This window comes from Coloeus monedula (genome assembly GCF_965178545.1).
Source record: "Coloeus monedula genome assembly, chromosome: 3".
NCBI classification, from domain to species: Eukaryota; Metazoa; Chordata; class Aves; order Passeriformes; family Corvidae; genus Coloeus; species Coloeus monedula.
The window spans coordinates 84,550,407-84,565,226 of record NC_138783.1 but is presented as its reverse complement, the minus strand read 5'-3'; the positions used below and the strand labels follow the sequence as shown (position 1 = coordinate 84,565,226).

Sequence of the window (14,820 nt, the reverse complement as noted above, 5' to 3'; positions counted from 1 at the left end):
TCACACGAAAAGGACAAAAATCAAGAACTACACATCACTTTTAAGTTTTCAGAAGTCCTATAAAATATTAAAAATAATCAATTTGTGTTTCTTTTGCTTTTAATATTCCTGCCTGCTTACAAAAGCTCCTGTAAAGCTAATTGGACACCATGACATTGGTTAAAGAAAACGCTTGAAAATAATCTAAGAGACTGCTGCAATAGAAACTTAAAACAATACACCCTTTCCATAAATAATACAAAACTTTATTGCCCTCATTTAAACCAAAGCATTTCAGACATTGTTTGCTGGAAAAATTCACCTTTTCAACTTCAGTATGGTTCAGGCTTTTCTCTTTGTCTTCACATAATCCCTGATGGCAGAAGGAGGCGAAATGCGTACAAGGGTTGGTCAGAAACACAAAACACCCTTTAGTTAAACTGTTACCCCAAGAAACCTCACCTAGCCCATCGACTTTCAACCCTGAATTTGCAACATCTAGTTGGTGACAAAGGGCTATTCTTCTTTTGACACAGAGTACGTACTTTGAGAACCTGTTCAAAAATTCACTTTTTCAGCATGAAAGCACTCAAAAGTTGCAGTTCGTTCCTCTATTGCCCCTTCAAAAAGATGTCTCAGCCGTACTGAAGAGAAAAGGAAAGGTTAGGCTGTGGATTCAACGTAGCTGTCAAGAAACATAAACAAAGTTGACTTAGTAGCATTATTAGGAAATGTGTTCTGGGCCCACCCTTGGCAGTAACATCAGGGTTAACTCAAGTTGTAGCAATATTTAAAACAGCTCTGCAATTTTCCTTCTCCACCCAACTAAACAACAGAAAATCTTGTCAATAAATGAAAAACACCACACGTATTTAAGCAACAGAAATCATCTAAACTTCCAACATTTTTCATCCTCATTTTTTTTAATCCAAAAGATTTATACAGCATTTTTAAAAAATAACTTACAAGATCAAAAGGAAAATAAATGCATAGCTTTAAATCCTCAGAATACAACCTCCCCCTGTTGCGGAAGAGTTCAAAGTCATAAAGTGCTGCAGATATGACCACACATCAGACAAATAATCTAGTAACTAACTTATTTTTCTGGTTTATTTAACAATATTCCAGGCTTAGAACATTAAATAAAAATCTCACAGACAATGGGTAAGACTAACAGTGGTTTTGCTCCTTTTTTTTCTTTTTCTTCTCCTTTTTTTAAAAGAATGTTGAGACACATCAATGGAACCGACTACAATTTTATTTTGGATACCAAAAAATAAAAAGAAGCTGGAAGGAAGAGAGTAGTGCATTGCACTGATCTCGTTAAAACTGCTTGTAAGCATCACTGTTTTTGTTCAGCCCTAGGAGGACGAAGATGAATACAATGCTGCCAACAGGGGAAGGCCAAGTGCGGACCAGGGGAGCGGTGCTCTGGGCTTTGCCTTGGTTGTGAGGGCACAGCGTTACATTACGCTCATCTAAGACAAGATCCACACACTTTGCACCAGCATTTGTGCAGCTCCTGGAGGGAGGGCTTGCAGTGGTGGTAACAGCTGCTGCAAGTGATGGCCATAAAAACCAAGAGGTCTTCCTGGCAGATTGCTGGGGTGTCACAGGAGCTCAGGTATCTCACTCCCTTTTGTAACTTGACTTTGTTGCCCACACAGATAGCTTACACACCCGCGGGATTCTGCGTTTTGCACCTTGGGCAATCACATACACCTCTTCAGTGGATGTGAAGAGGAGCAACATGCAACAGGATGCACGGTGCGTGTACTTTGTACAAGTGCAAATCAGTTTTCAGGGGGCTGTAAAGAGAAACCCCAGGCTTACTAACAGCCAAACACAGACCGCACCACCTGCTAACAGCATTTTTCCCAGGCTTAAACATTTTTGTTTATGTAGTTTGTGATTACTTGCTTCCTGTTCCTTCAGTCTAACTTCTGTCCTCCCTCCTCACTCACCCACCTGTTCCCACCACCTACAAAGAACACAGAGGCCTCAAACTTCCAAAAACTATTAAACCAAACCATAAACAAAGTTTGGCAATAGATTCAATTCCATTGCCATTCTCATTTTTGTATGTTCCTGCTGTCTGTGCCTTTTTTACAACCCAATGTCCATGGGTGCCACTGTGATGAAAAAACCCCAGCCTTCTTCCTCCAGAACAGTAACAGACAGATATTGTTTAACATAGTTGTAGACTAACACCGGGGGGGTGGGGGTGGTGAGACACCAGTAACAGAAATAAAATCCCAAGCAAACCTCGATTGTAACCGGAAAATGCCAAGACTCCTCCACTGCACCTCAGAGAAAAAAGCTGGTGCATCCTACTTTGTGTCTAGGGTAAACTCTAATCATGTTTATGACCTGCAGTATTTCAAAAGAGATGGGGGAGGGTCTCAGGTTGGTTTCCTTTCTTTTTTCGTGTTTGTCAAGTTCTCAAAAGGGATTAAAACACTTATGCTTAGAGACACAAAGGGAGCAGTTACAACACACAACTAATCGGAAACAGTACTCAAACATTAGACTGGATTGGACTAAAGCTCACTCTACAAACTGAATCAAAAAGAGATGAGAAAAAAGTTTTTAAGTGCTAATGGAATAAAAAACAATTTTAAAGACTCACTAAATACATGTGAGGAAATGGAGGGGTCCCCTTCTTTTAAATATATTTACATAATATTAAAGCTTTTTATTTTGCTCTTCTTGCCAACAAAATTTTCTAGCTACCCTGGGCCAAGTCCCCATTAAATGAAGATGTTAAGGATTTTATAACACAGACAAACTGTTAGACCTGTGGCCTGTAGACATCTCCCTGCCCTCTCCATCCCTCTCTCCCTCCCTCCCTTACCAAAGGGCTGATGCCTTGCCTGCTACACACCATGTGGCATCAGCCACGGCATCGGCCCAAGGTGAAGGTAACACAACATTGCCTCAACCCCACACTTGGTTACCACTTTGCAAAAGCACAAGAGACTACAATCAGGGCTTGCTTAGACACAAAGCAAAACAAACAAAAAACCAATTTTGCCATTTAGCTGCAGTTAAATGGTAAAACTGGACTAATGTGGACACAGCAATACCAGTTTAAAAGTGTTTGTATCGTTTACACCGCACTGGAAAGGAAAATAAATTATCCTAGTATAAATGCATCCAAACTACAGCCTATGCCAGCACAGTATCAGTTAAAATAATAACACATCAGTCCCCTAACCAACAGAATTATCCCAGCTGAACTTTTCTAGCATAGAGCAGACCTAAGACATGAGGTAGTGAAAATCAGGCTCAAGATCTTTTTTCATTCCATAGCAACAATATATTCTAAAAATACTCACTGCTCAGACTTATGGATTTTAAAAACATTTTAAAATCCAAAATTTAAAGCTAGCATCCTGAGTCACACAGGATTTACAAATGGAGGCATAAATTTTAAAAATTTCCTCAAGGTCCTAACTCAGGAAAATAATTTTACGATAGAAAGCACATAAGCATGTGTTTGTCTCCCACTGAAACAAGTGGATAGGAAGCACATGGATAAGTGCTTTCTGAAATCTGGGCCACAGTCAGAAACCACGGTCTTTGTAGAATTTATTTCCTCATTCATTTCAGTGCTGTTTAATCACAAGTCATTCATGTTTTAAGACAGTGGGAAAAACACAGACAATGGAAGCTAAATCAAGTTTGTTACAACTGTTCAATATTTACAGCATTCATAGCACAAAACAGAAGAATTTTTGGTAACTTAAGACAAATACCTTTTCTCTTTGTTATTAAATGTACCGCAGCAGTCCTGTTAAACAAACCCACTGTCTCGAATATTAAAGAAATTATTATTTATGTTTACCGAGTCATTTAAATTAAAAATCTGTTCCTGTTCCAAACCCCACTCTCCTTCGTCTTCGTCCTCCGGTTCTGCCTCAGACCCATTCCGACTGTTTTCATACAAAAAGATCTGCTCATCCACATGAGCCGGGGCTAACCGGTTTCTCTTTGCACTCACAACATTAGCAGAAGAACCAAAAAGGCGTTCAGGGAAGACCCTTGTGGCCAGAATACACCAGTATTTTTGAAGAACCTTTGGTAAAACTGGAAACAGCGCTAGTCTGTCAGACCACCACTTCAATGGGTCCTCATTCAAACCGAGGACCTTTTGTGACTTGAAGTTGCTCAACTCCTCAACGATTTGAGCATGCCATTCCTCCTGGTCTTCCACGCCTCCTGTCTGGCAAAAGATCTCTGCAAGCATGTTGTTGATGACACTGGTAGGAGGAGGAGTAGAGGAGATGATGATTTTTTTCATAGGGGGCTCTTCTGAAACAGTGAAGAATTTCTCTTCAGCTCTAAAGCTATTTTCTTTTACTTTCTCCAGCAGGCTTTTTGCTTCTTCCACCACTCTGTTTTCCACCTGCTGCCTTTCAAAGGCTGAAAGAAAAGGCAGTTTCTTGTAGCGGGGATCCAAGAAAGTTGCAACATTGAGAAACATGTCTATCTCAGGTGTGTGCTGGTAGGTGGTTGACAACTCTTTAGCAATCACCTCCTTTGCCATGCTGATTTCTTTCAAATCGTTCTCTTTGATGTTCAGAGTAGTATTCAGAAGCATGTGAAGAAGTGGCTTCACCATACTTATCGTCGGGTACTTTGAAGCAGACATCATCTCTGCAACCTGCTTGAAAGGCTGGAGCAGCTCCACCAGCCCTTCGATTGTATTCCACTCACTGGATTCCAGCATGAGGTGGTGGTTGTTGCTGTCCTCCACGAGAACAGCCGCAATGACAAACTGCTGCTCCTTGAGGCGCTGCAGCATAGCGAGCGTGCTTCCCCACCAGGAAACACGGTCGCTTACCAGCATGCAGTGGAGAATATTCTGCTGCTTCTGCTTTTCGCTCAGCATGTACATTGCGACCGTAGACTGCTGAAAATACTCCACTAGCTTTCGGCACCTGGCAAGAAGGTTGCAGAGTTTGGGGAGCTGAAAAGCTTGTTGTATTCCTGCATTAAAAGTGTGCCCCAAACAAGGCATCTGTACGGGAATATCTAGGAGAGAGCAAGCTTTCACAATGTCTTTACTGTAATCTGTTGTAGCACCAAAGACTTTTGTATTGATCCCCCACTCAATGAATGTTTCATAAAGAACTCGTGTAATGGTCTCTGCAGTGTTATCCTCTGGTACTTCGAATGTTTTCAAACACCGTGAGTTCACAGCCAGGCAGTTGGCAGGACTGCTGCTGAGAAAGTGAACTGCCACGGTTACATATGACCTGTTCTGGTTTTCGCTCCTCCACATGTCCGTGGATATGCCACACCACAGAACCTCAGTGAGCTCTTTCAGCACAATTTCTCTAATAGCACTGTACTTTTCAGGAATCGCTTTTGTACAGAAGTACTTCCGGCTCGGAAGTTCATACCTGGGGTCCGCTGTTCTCAAGAGGGCCTTGAAGGTAGGTTCATCAACGATGGAGGCTGGATACATGCCCTCGCAAATTAAGCTGATGACTGCAGATGTCAGTTCCTGATGTTTTTTGTTTTCATAGTTCTGGTAGGTCTTCATGATGAGGCTATCTTGAACAACCTGCTGTGATGACTCCGGCTTGATTTTTGAAAATGCTGTGGCAAAGGCTTCCCTCATTTGCTCAGTGTTACTTTTCACAAACTCACAGAATTCATCAGGGTGATTTTTCTCAAGGTGGTAGGAAAGGTTGGACGTGTTTCCTGAATAGGCAATCTGTGCCATGCAAATACGGCAGTAGATCTTCTTCCACTGTAATATGCATCCTTCTGCATTGGTATCAAACCCAAAGTACTTCCACACTTTACTCTTTGCTCTCGGGTGAGCCACTAACTTTAGGTCTGATGGGGAACCTTCTAAACTTTTATTCTCCATTGCTTCTTGGCCACCGTCCCACCTTTTGATCCTTCACTCATTAATGAGTACCTGATAAAGGCAGTAAGATAAAGATACAATGAGAAAGCACAAGTTTGACCACACTCAACTATGTGAAATCAGCGTTTCTGTGAATGTATCAAGAAACCTAATCACTAATTACATTTGCAAATTTAAAGATAAAATATGCAGGAAGTGTGACCTACAAGAAGCCCATTGGATTGCCAAAAATTAAAAAGGGTTTTAATATATCCCATTCTGCTGTGAAACTGAGCTAGAAGACGTGAGTAAATCTTTTTTTCTGGAATTTCATAATTCTGGGTAGAGAAAGCATAACCACCACCACAGACTTGATAACTTACTGTCACAAAAACTGGTCTTCTGCTACAGAATTTTCCTGCCTCTTAAGTTAGAACTAGACCAACATCCTCTTGCCAAAGAATTACTGAACTTCGCTGTTAACATTTATTTCAATTGAAACCTGGCACTGAAGGAGCAAAGGTTTTCTTGTTTGTTTATTTTGAAAGAAGTTCTGTTAGTTTGATCTAACTGTTCCAGCTTTTGCTTTAAAAAAAAAAAAACAACATAATAAAAAATCTGAGGTGCAAATTATGGCAATAATCTGCTCCTCTCAAATGTAAAGATGATTTCTGACTGAAATAAAATGAAAAGGAGCTTGAACCTACATGCAGCTCAACAATACGTCTGACACCTTTCCTGTCCTTCTCTTTCTGAAATCAAAGTCATCTCCTGAAGTACTAGTTCACAATCCTGGTTCCTGGAATAATAGTGCATTATAATTACAGGGAAAGCAGACAGGGAAGCACTAATAAATGTTATTATGCACATCAGCTGGAAAATAATTTTGCTGCATTTTCTTCAAAAGGCTACAAAAGTTGGGAGGGGATGACACTAGAGATGAGTGTGGTGATAAGGCAAGACTTGGCAATCTGTACCTTGATTATCTGCACAGGAAAACTTCTTGTGTAGTCACACACTTGAGGCCTACAGTGTCTCTGTGAACAGTGCTGGCAGCTGGCACCCACCAGAGCTGATCTCACTTCACCAAAAAGCCAAGTCACAGCACAGTGCAATTGCACCCTGACACTTCCCTATTTCTTCCACACCACTGTGACAGCAACAAGCCCTTTTCCACGGCCTTGGCCAGCATTGGAAAAGAGAAGGAAGACATTAGGTAAACATAGATGCAGCCTCCTCCACAAAAATGCAGAGAAAGAGAACAGGAGAGGAACCTGAGGAGCATCAGACTGAAAACAATGGCACTGCTACTTCTCTGCTCCTTGGGAGCTGCACCTGTGCCCAAGCCCAGAAATCCTCAGGTGGCAAGACTGGCTGGTTAGGGCAGGAAGAAACAATCTGACTTTTTCATATTGCTGCAAGGGAATATTAAAAAAAAAAAAACCAAGTACATGTGCAAGCTTCCCTGGGGTGCTTTGTGTTGTTGGTGAACATTCCCAAAAAAACCAATTTTCTCTCTGAACTATAGCTGCTATTTTGCAACATTTTCTGAATGTCTTGAACGGAAAACCAAACACAGGTTAACCAATACCAAACATATTTATCTAAACACAGCTGTTGGTTTAGAAGCAGAATGAGAGATGCAGGGCAAGCATTTTATTGGATTTTTTCTGAAGATTTACTTCTGGGTGTAGACACTTTGGGGTTTTTCCTGAGGGAGGGGCAATGTTCTGCCTACTAGCATGCCTTCTACTGTGATTCATTCAGTGCCTTTAAGTTGCCAGGATAAACTATTGATTCAACATGGTAATGCTGCCTAATTCCAAACATGTGCATATCAACAGCACCAAGGTATGCAATCCCACAAAAACTGATGATTTTGAAAGACCAAGTGGTGTAATGTGCAATGAGGTAACCCTGCCATGGCATCAGATAGTGCACTGACAAGACATGTCATATCGATACATATTATCATAGCTTTTAGATTCCTCCATTTCAATCCATGACATGTTATCTCGAGAAAGCACAGAGGCTCATGGCATTTCATTAAATCTTAAGAGTTTCCTCTGCAGTTACCTGGTAATTCCTGAAAGTAAGGAGGAAGGCACTGTAATAAAAGAGTTGATGCCCCTTTAGTATTTAAAATTAGTATGACACACCTTGGATCATAAAAAGTTCATCACCAACTGATAAAGTAGAAGTTATTTCAGAGTACGGGAGTGTTACAGTCTCACCCCACTCTTCATTCTTATGTATGTCACAGCTTTGCCATCGTTCTGCGATGTATCAGGCACTTGGCAGTAGTGGCCCAGAGCAGCATTGTCACAGCTAAGGATATGCCAGTCTACACAGCCTTTAGTAGGATGCTGCAAAATACACTTCAGCTGTCATGATAGCTCAAATATAAACTGCTAATCATCTCTGCCTCTCACTGAGTGCTATACAGCATAACTGGCATTATGAACACAAACCAAAAACCCCACACTTCTCTTTTCTCTCCAAGAAGAGGTAAACTTTTCCACTTTCAGTGAAACAGTGCTCAGAGTCAACTCCTGGCAAAAACAACAGCAACCCTGAATTACCACGCACAGGAGAGCACCTTTGGAGAAGCTGCTGTTTCTTTCCCTTGCTTCCTCCATACAGCTGGCCAACACCATCAGCCAGTACTGAGGCAAGGCTTCTAAGAGCCGGCAGAGAGGATCCCCTGATGGCTTTCCAGTGAGCTCAGCTGCCACAGGAGGAGGAGGAGAAGGAAGAGTCCAGACTTTCTGGCCCTAGCACCTCATCCCTGCTGTTCTTGGGCCAGGCTGTGCTGTCTCCTCATAACTCTCAGACCACCCATCTCATTCTCCTAACACAAACCCAGGACTTCTCTCTCTAGGGCAGGCCTTGGGCCAAAATAATAATGCTAGTGATGACTTGTGTCGTGGAGGGCAGCCGTACTACCCTCGCAGGCAGGGCTCGGTTTCCCCAGTGGCGAAGAAAATTGGTTCAAAACCCACACAAGAGTCACTCAGATTGTGAAACCAAGCACGAGAATGTGAGGAAATGGGTGTGCAGACACCCTGCAACCTTAGCTCTACCTCCCTGTGCATGCACAGCAATGGCACCCTGTGGGTATCCTTGTCCCACAACCTTTGTCTCAGTCAGCACAAGGGCAACCATAAAGCAAGTGATTCCTCATTCTAAAACTAACTTAATAACTCTTTTAGGGGCATGCGTGGGAAGAAGGTTTAACTGCTAGATGAAACTGCATCTTTGCCTGCCATCAATCCTTCCTACCTGGTCACTTCTCTACTCATCTCTGGATGATTTAGAACCTGGAGCTCACACAGCTTTGAGCAGGAAGTGCTCAGTCTCTCACTATGCTTTACTCATATAAAGTAAGGGCCCTCAAAATATGAATCAAAATTAAGAGATGCATGATCCTAAATCAACATTTCACAATTAACTGTAAGGAAACTTAGTACAAATGAGGATACTGAGTAACTAACAATTGGGGAAATAAAATACATGTATGAAATTTCAATCATTTTTAAGAAGAACAGGAGTCACCTTTAAGGTCTCCTGAACTTAATCCACATTACCACCTTCTTCAGATACAGTTTTCTACATATTACATGTTCCAAATTTAACTAAAAAGACTTCAACACTACTACATAACACTCAGCATTTAGGTTCCTCCTACCAAATTTCAATGAGATATGTACAGTAGAAGAAAAAATGCAGAAGAAAGATGCCAAATAAATTCTTTGAGCAGCTTTTAATTATATGAACCATTTTTCTTATCAGTAGGATGACTTTTGGTGATCATATTTCCACTGGTAATATCCTGGTGTCACAATTAATATTAGTTTATCTTTTATCAATCCACTGATTAGATTTGTGTTTTTAAAAAGCTGTTTTAATCAAGAACTTTAGTCGTGCAGAGCTTTTTTTAATTCCCTCCAATTAATTAAGATTAAGCCCTGTAAAGAAGTCCAAGCAGTAATTTCTAAGGAAACTATTAATAGTTTAAACCACTGAACACTAAAACTACATATTAGCAGTCATACTGTTTATGCAATTAGTACTTGGAGAAATGTTTTTAACTTAAGTTCCCCTTTATTTCTGCACTTTCCTCTATGCTGATTTTAGTTAGCAAAGCAATCGGTGACTGCACACACTGTTTAATAGTCCCAGCTCTGTATTTCCCTTCCCTGAGCTTCAAGATCAGAATTTTAGGTCAACTTTCCTACTCTGTGTTGAGGTGGGGGACATTCTCTTGAATAGAGAATGCTACTATCTTTTCAGTTTGCAACTCGAAACAATTACCAAGTTTTTGCACTGAACTTAGATTTCAGAGATCAAAGTCTTTCCCCAAAAAACTGTCTTGAATCCCATCTACAAAAATCAGATGAACTCCAGTAGGATGTGAAAGAATACATGTGTCACGTTTAAAAGCACATGTGCCAAGAGCACGCAACTCTTAAGTAAGGATAAGGAAAAATAAAAGTGAAACTAGTTTACTTGGATTAAAATCCTGAGCACTTCTTCACAAAAAGGAAATGAAAGCAAGCTTTTCTTGGAAAATTCAGAGGCAGAAGGGCTGCACAGAGACCAGAACCCTTTACTCATCCACAAAGCTAAAGGACAAGCCAACAGGCATCTCTCTCTGTTAAATCTTCCAAATGAGATCTGCACTGCTGCTGTACAGAGAGTGGGAAGTCTGACATGGAAACTGAGGTGAAGGAAGCCAGGATCAGAGGAATACCTATCTCTGCCTCCCTGTCCTGTCCTTCTCAGCCCCACTTTGCCACTCCAAGCTTTCCCCAGGAAGGCATTCTTACAATAAAATGCCTGTGCTTGTGAGAGTTATGGACACCCCCTCAAAAAGATACAGAACATTTTAAACATATACACCTTTCTAGAGTACTGTCTGAAAAAGGTACTCAGGATTTTCTTACAGAAATTGTAGTTTACTGATCCAAGCTTGTTCTAGTAACACTTTTGCTTTTTGTTGCACTGACATCACTATTTTGAAGTTATTATGGAAACGAGGTTCATCTGGGTAAAAAGGTTCCAGTTGTTAAGGTGAATCACTTCTTTAAGCAATGGCTGGACACAGCGAGTCAAAGCATGGCAGCACGTAACTGCCAAGAGGGAACTGCATGCAAACAACTAGCTGAGAACAAAACCACTTGTCCTTGGAAAAAAAACCATCCCAAGTTAGGGCTAAAAGAAAACTTTTCACATCTGTCAAATCTGCCTTGGTACCACTTAGGCAAGTGACATTTCCCAGGTTGGATCTTCACCGCCTTCCTCCGGCATTTCCAAATTCAACACCTTTTTATTCAATAGCAGACTGCAACAAAACACTGGGTCATATTTTTGTCATGCTATTTCTCTGTGGTTCGAAAAAAGATTTGGAAAGTGTTACACACCCTAGGCAAAATACCCAAATTTCCTCTGCCAAGAAACGCTAATGCTAGAAAAATGCTCAGATGACTTCAAACCATATGCACATCTGCCCTTTTTGTCACCAGGGTCGTCTCGTTTGTTTGCAGGTTTTATTGCTGCCTTTTGAGAATGAGAAATCTCATCCAGCAGAAGAATAAGGAATGAACAAAAAGTAGACAAAATGCTACCCAACGATGCCACATGTGATAAGAAGAACAAATACTCTCCTATCATGTGGTGTACTTGTTCCATCTCCTTCCCAGTACTTCAGATATTCTCTATGCCAATATCCTCATCTGCCTGAACTCCTTACTGAAACACTCGGCCTCTCAATATTACTTTTTTTACTGTTCCTCTGGTTAAAAATATCAACAGGGCCACAAAAGCTTACTTGCGGATAAGGACAGAAAGTTAAAGGCAGAGACTTCAATGCTAGTGGTATGCTCAGCTCTGATGATAACCTACACATCTGTCCAAACTCATAGCTTGCTCTAAGTTTATAAACTCAGAAACGTTTTAGAGTCTTCGAGACTAATGTGAGCAGATTGTTGTTTTTCTGGCAAACTCAAAGTTTCCCCTAAGTCAGCATTTAACATGCTGCTGATCCAAATCACTGAAAAAACCTAACTTCTCAACTTCTCAAACAACGACTAACCTGAAGTCCCTTAGAAAACCTACAAGTGTCACTCACTTGTCAGCTTAAAAGCTATCAGCGAGCGACAGCCGGTGTCAAATACTAAGATTTTGGAGCACAGGTACGTTCCCCTCCTGGAGCAGTCGGGACAGGGAGGCCGAAACCGGCGGTCCCGGCCGCCCCAGCGGGGTGGGGGCACAGCGGGTGGCAGCGCCAAGAGAACCCCGGCCGGGGGAAGCTGCCCGCCGCTACCCGCCTTCCAAGCACCTACCTGAGCTGAGGGAGGGAGCGCCCGCGCGGGTCTGAGCCGAGGTCTCAGGAAACACTGTCAGAGAGCCAAAGAGAGGAAGAGGAGAAGCGGGGACCCCCGGCCCACGAAGCCCCCACGCTGCCTCGAGAGGCCACAGTCAGGCCGCCGTGCAGCCAGGCGCCCGTCCTGGGCCCGGCCCCCCACCCCGCCCCGCCCCGCGTCCGGGGCGGCCGCGGCCCGGGGGCCGGACGGGGCGGTGGGGCCGGGGCCCGGCTCCGGCAGCGAGGGCGGGGTGCGTCGGGGGCGGGGAGGGCGCCCCGCCAGTCGCAGCCCCCCGGGGCCGCTGCCCTCGGGCGGTGCGGCGGGTCCTGCTCGGCCGGGCGAAGGGGAGCAGGGGAGGAGCCCAGCGGCGGCGCCCGTGCCCGGGCCGCCGCGGTGCCTCAGCCCCTGCCCCGCTGCGGGGGATGCGGCACGGGCCGGGCGCCCCGCGCTACAGCCAAGGTCGCGGCTGCCCTGCCCTGTCCTCTCCTCTCCTTCCCTTCCCTTCTCTTCACTGTCCGCCGCTCCCATCTGGGCCGCGCGGTCTCGGCCCCAGGGCCCCGGAACTGCCGCCTGCCCGCGGTGGGTGGGGGGAGGCGCGGCAAACTTTCCCCTCTTCGCGGCGGGGGCTGCCGCCCCCCGGCCCGGAGCCGCCCCGCCCCGCCCCGCGGCGCCGGCTGCAGTGCTCACCTGAGGCCGGGGGGCAGCGCGGCTGGAAGCGGCGGCGCAGCTGGTGCAGGATGACGCGGAGGCCGATGCAGTACACCCGGAGCAAGGGCACCAGCGCAGACAATAGCGACATGGCCGCCTCCCGCCCCGCGGCGGCAGCAGGCTCAGGGCGCGGCGGGGAAGGCACTGGGCGAGCAGGCGGCCGGCGCGGTGTTTCCGCCGGGCCGGGCCGGGGGGCGCGACGCGGCCCCCACCCACCCACGGAAGGGAAAGCGCCGCCGCTGTCACAAGCAGCGCCCGGGCTCGCTGCGGCTCCCGCCCTTCTGGGCATGTGCGGTGGCGGGGGAAGGGAAGGGGCGGCGGCGGGCGGACCGGCCTCGGCGGCGGCGGCAACGGCAACGGCAACGGCAACGACGGCGCGGCGGCTCGGCCCCCGCCGGGACGGCCGGGAAGCTGGGCAGGGGGAGACGGAGAGGGGCGGCGGGCGCGACGGAGCAGCGAGGGGGGCGGCGGTGGCGGTGTGACAGCCCGCCCGGTGAGGCCGCCGGGGTTGGGCACAGAGGCTCTTGCTGCCCGGTCTGTGACAGCTACAGGCAGTCAGTGCCTAGGCGGAGTGAAGCACACGGCGTTGCTTCAGGATCCCGTAGCTGAAAACGCTCGTCGGGTTGTCTCACCATTTCCCTTCACTCTGGCACAAATGAGGGGCTGCTGCGGCGTCGCTGGGTCTGGGCACGGCCTCTGACATCTCGGGCATCCCTCAGGCTTACTCATCTCGAGGTCTCAGTTGCAGATACCGATTTCTCCAAATGCAGCTCAGTGTACGGAGCCTTCCTGCCTCAGGAGCCGGAATTCTACACCTGTCTGACGAAGACCTTCTTTACAATGATTACTGGTATATCGCATGCTATATCTCGAAGGTTTCCTGTTGTCAGTTTTCAATCCTCAGCCTTAGTTTGAGTACTTAGTCCGAGTACTCGGGACAGAAACTATCTATCTAAAACTCCTGTCTACCACTTCTTCTGGTAGGTGGCTGGTTTCGGCTACAGGAAATACAGCGCCTAGCCCTGATGTCGTGATTTTCATTCACAGAACCGGGGGTTTTCAAAAATCCAGATTACCCTCAGTATCGATACAAACCAAAAATCAGTCATTGCACAATAGGAGACGTTGGCCCATATATTCAATTTTAAATCTTTAGGTAACTTTTTGTCTTTGAGAAAGATGAGAAGCCGTACAAAGTTCTGGAAGTGTGTTTGAAATGTAATCTCCTAGCCTTTAAAAAAACCCCACTCCATACTTTCTAAAAAAACAATACAATTAACAACATACTTTTTCAGTATCAGATTACATTGCTCAGCAGAACTGACTTCATGTCTTCTGTTAGAAATACATATCAAGAAAAAGCATGGTGTGTAGTTGCTCCAGGATAAAACCAACCATTTAATTTTATGGATCTCTGATGATTATTTTTCTTTATTAACACATAGAATTAGACAAACATAAGTAATAGACATCATGAAGTCACATCAATGAGGGATTCATTCCTAATGGATACTTTTTGCAAGCATGCGTGGAGCAGTAGAAAGAGCAACACAAAACAACATGAAAGAAGAAACACATTTAGTAAAGGTGAATTATTCTTTCAACTTATCTCAGTAAAAGTCAAATCTCAACTCTTTTATGTTGCTTTACATCCTTTTCTCAGAACTACACCATTAATGAAAGCCCTTTCAACATTAAATTGTTGCCTACAGTGTATTTACACAATCTGTATATAAATAAACCATACTTTCTCAGGTTTTCTAATATAAGAAAATCAATTGATGCATATTCAAGCTACTGCAATAAATACTCCTCTTTTTTCATTCTATGTCATTTTTTATGCTATCCAAAGAATTAGACTAACTTAGGGAAAACTAATGGGTTAACATTACAGTCTTACTGGAC

The 14,820-nt window shown here is 44.5% G+C and overlaps 1 protein-coding gene across 2 annotated transcripts; it reads right to left on the bottom strand.

The window, feature by feature from the left end:
- Positions 1–532: 532 nt before the first annotated feature.
- ZBED1 (zinc finger BED-type containing 1) lies at positions 533–13,005 on the bottom strand. 2 transcript variants are annotated; one of them, XM_082277393.1, is made up of 3 exons: positions 12,895–13,005; positions 3,827–5,914; positions 533–623 (listed from the first exon to the last, which is right to left on the bottom strand). In XM_082277393.1, exons 2-3 carry the CDS (start codon positions 5,861–5,863, stop codon positions 615–617), a joined length of 2,046 nt encoding a protein of 681 aa, XP_082133519.1. In that variant the 5' UTR covers positions 5,864–5,914; positions 12,895–13,005; the 3' UTR covers positions 533–614. The 2 variants fall into 2 exon arrangements, with proteins under 2 accessions (XP_082133519.1, XP_082133518.1); XM_082277392.1 differs by having other exon boundaries at positions 537–623; positions 3,738–5,914.
- Positions 13,006–14,820: the final 1,815 nt, after the last annotated feature.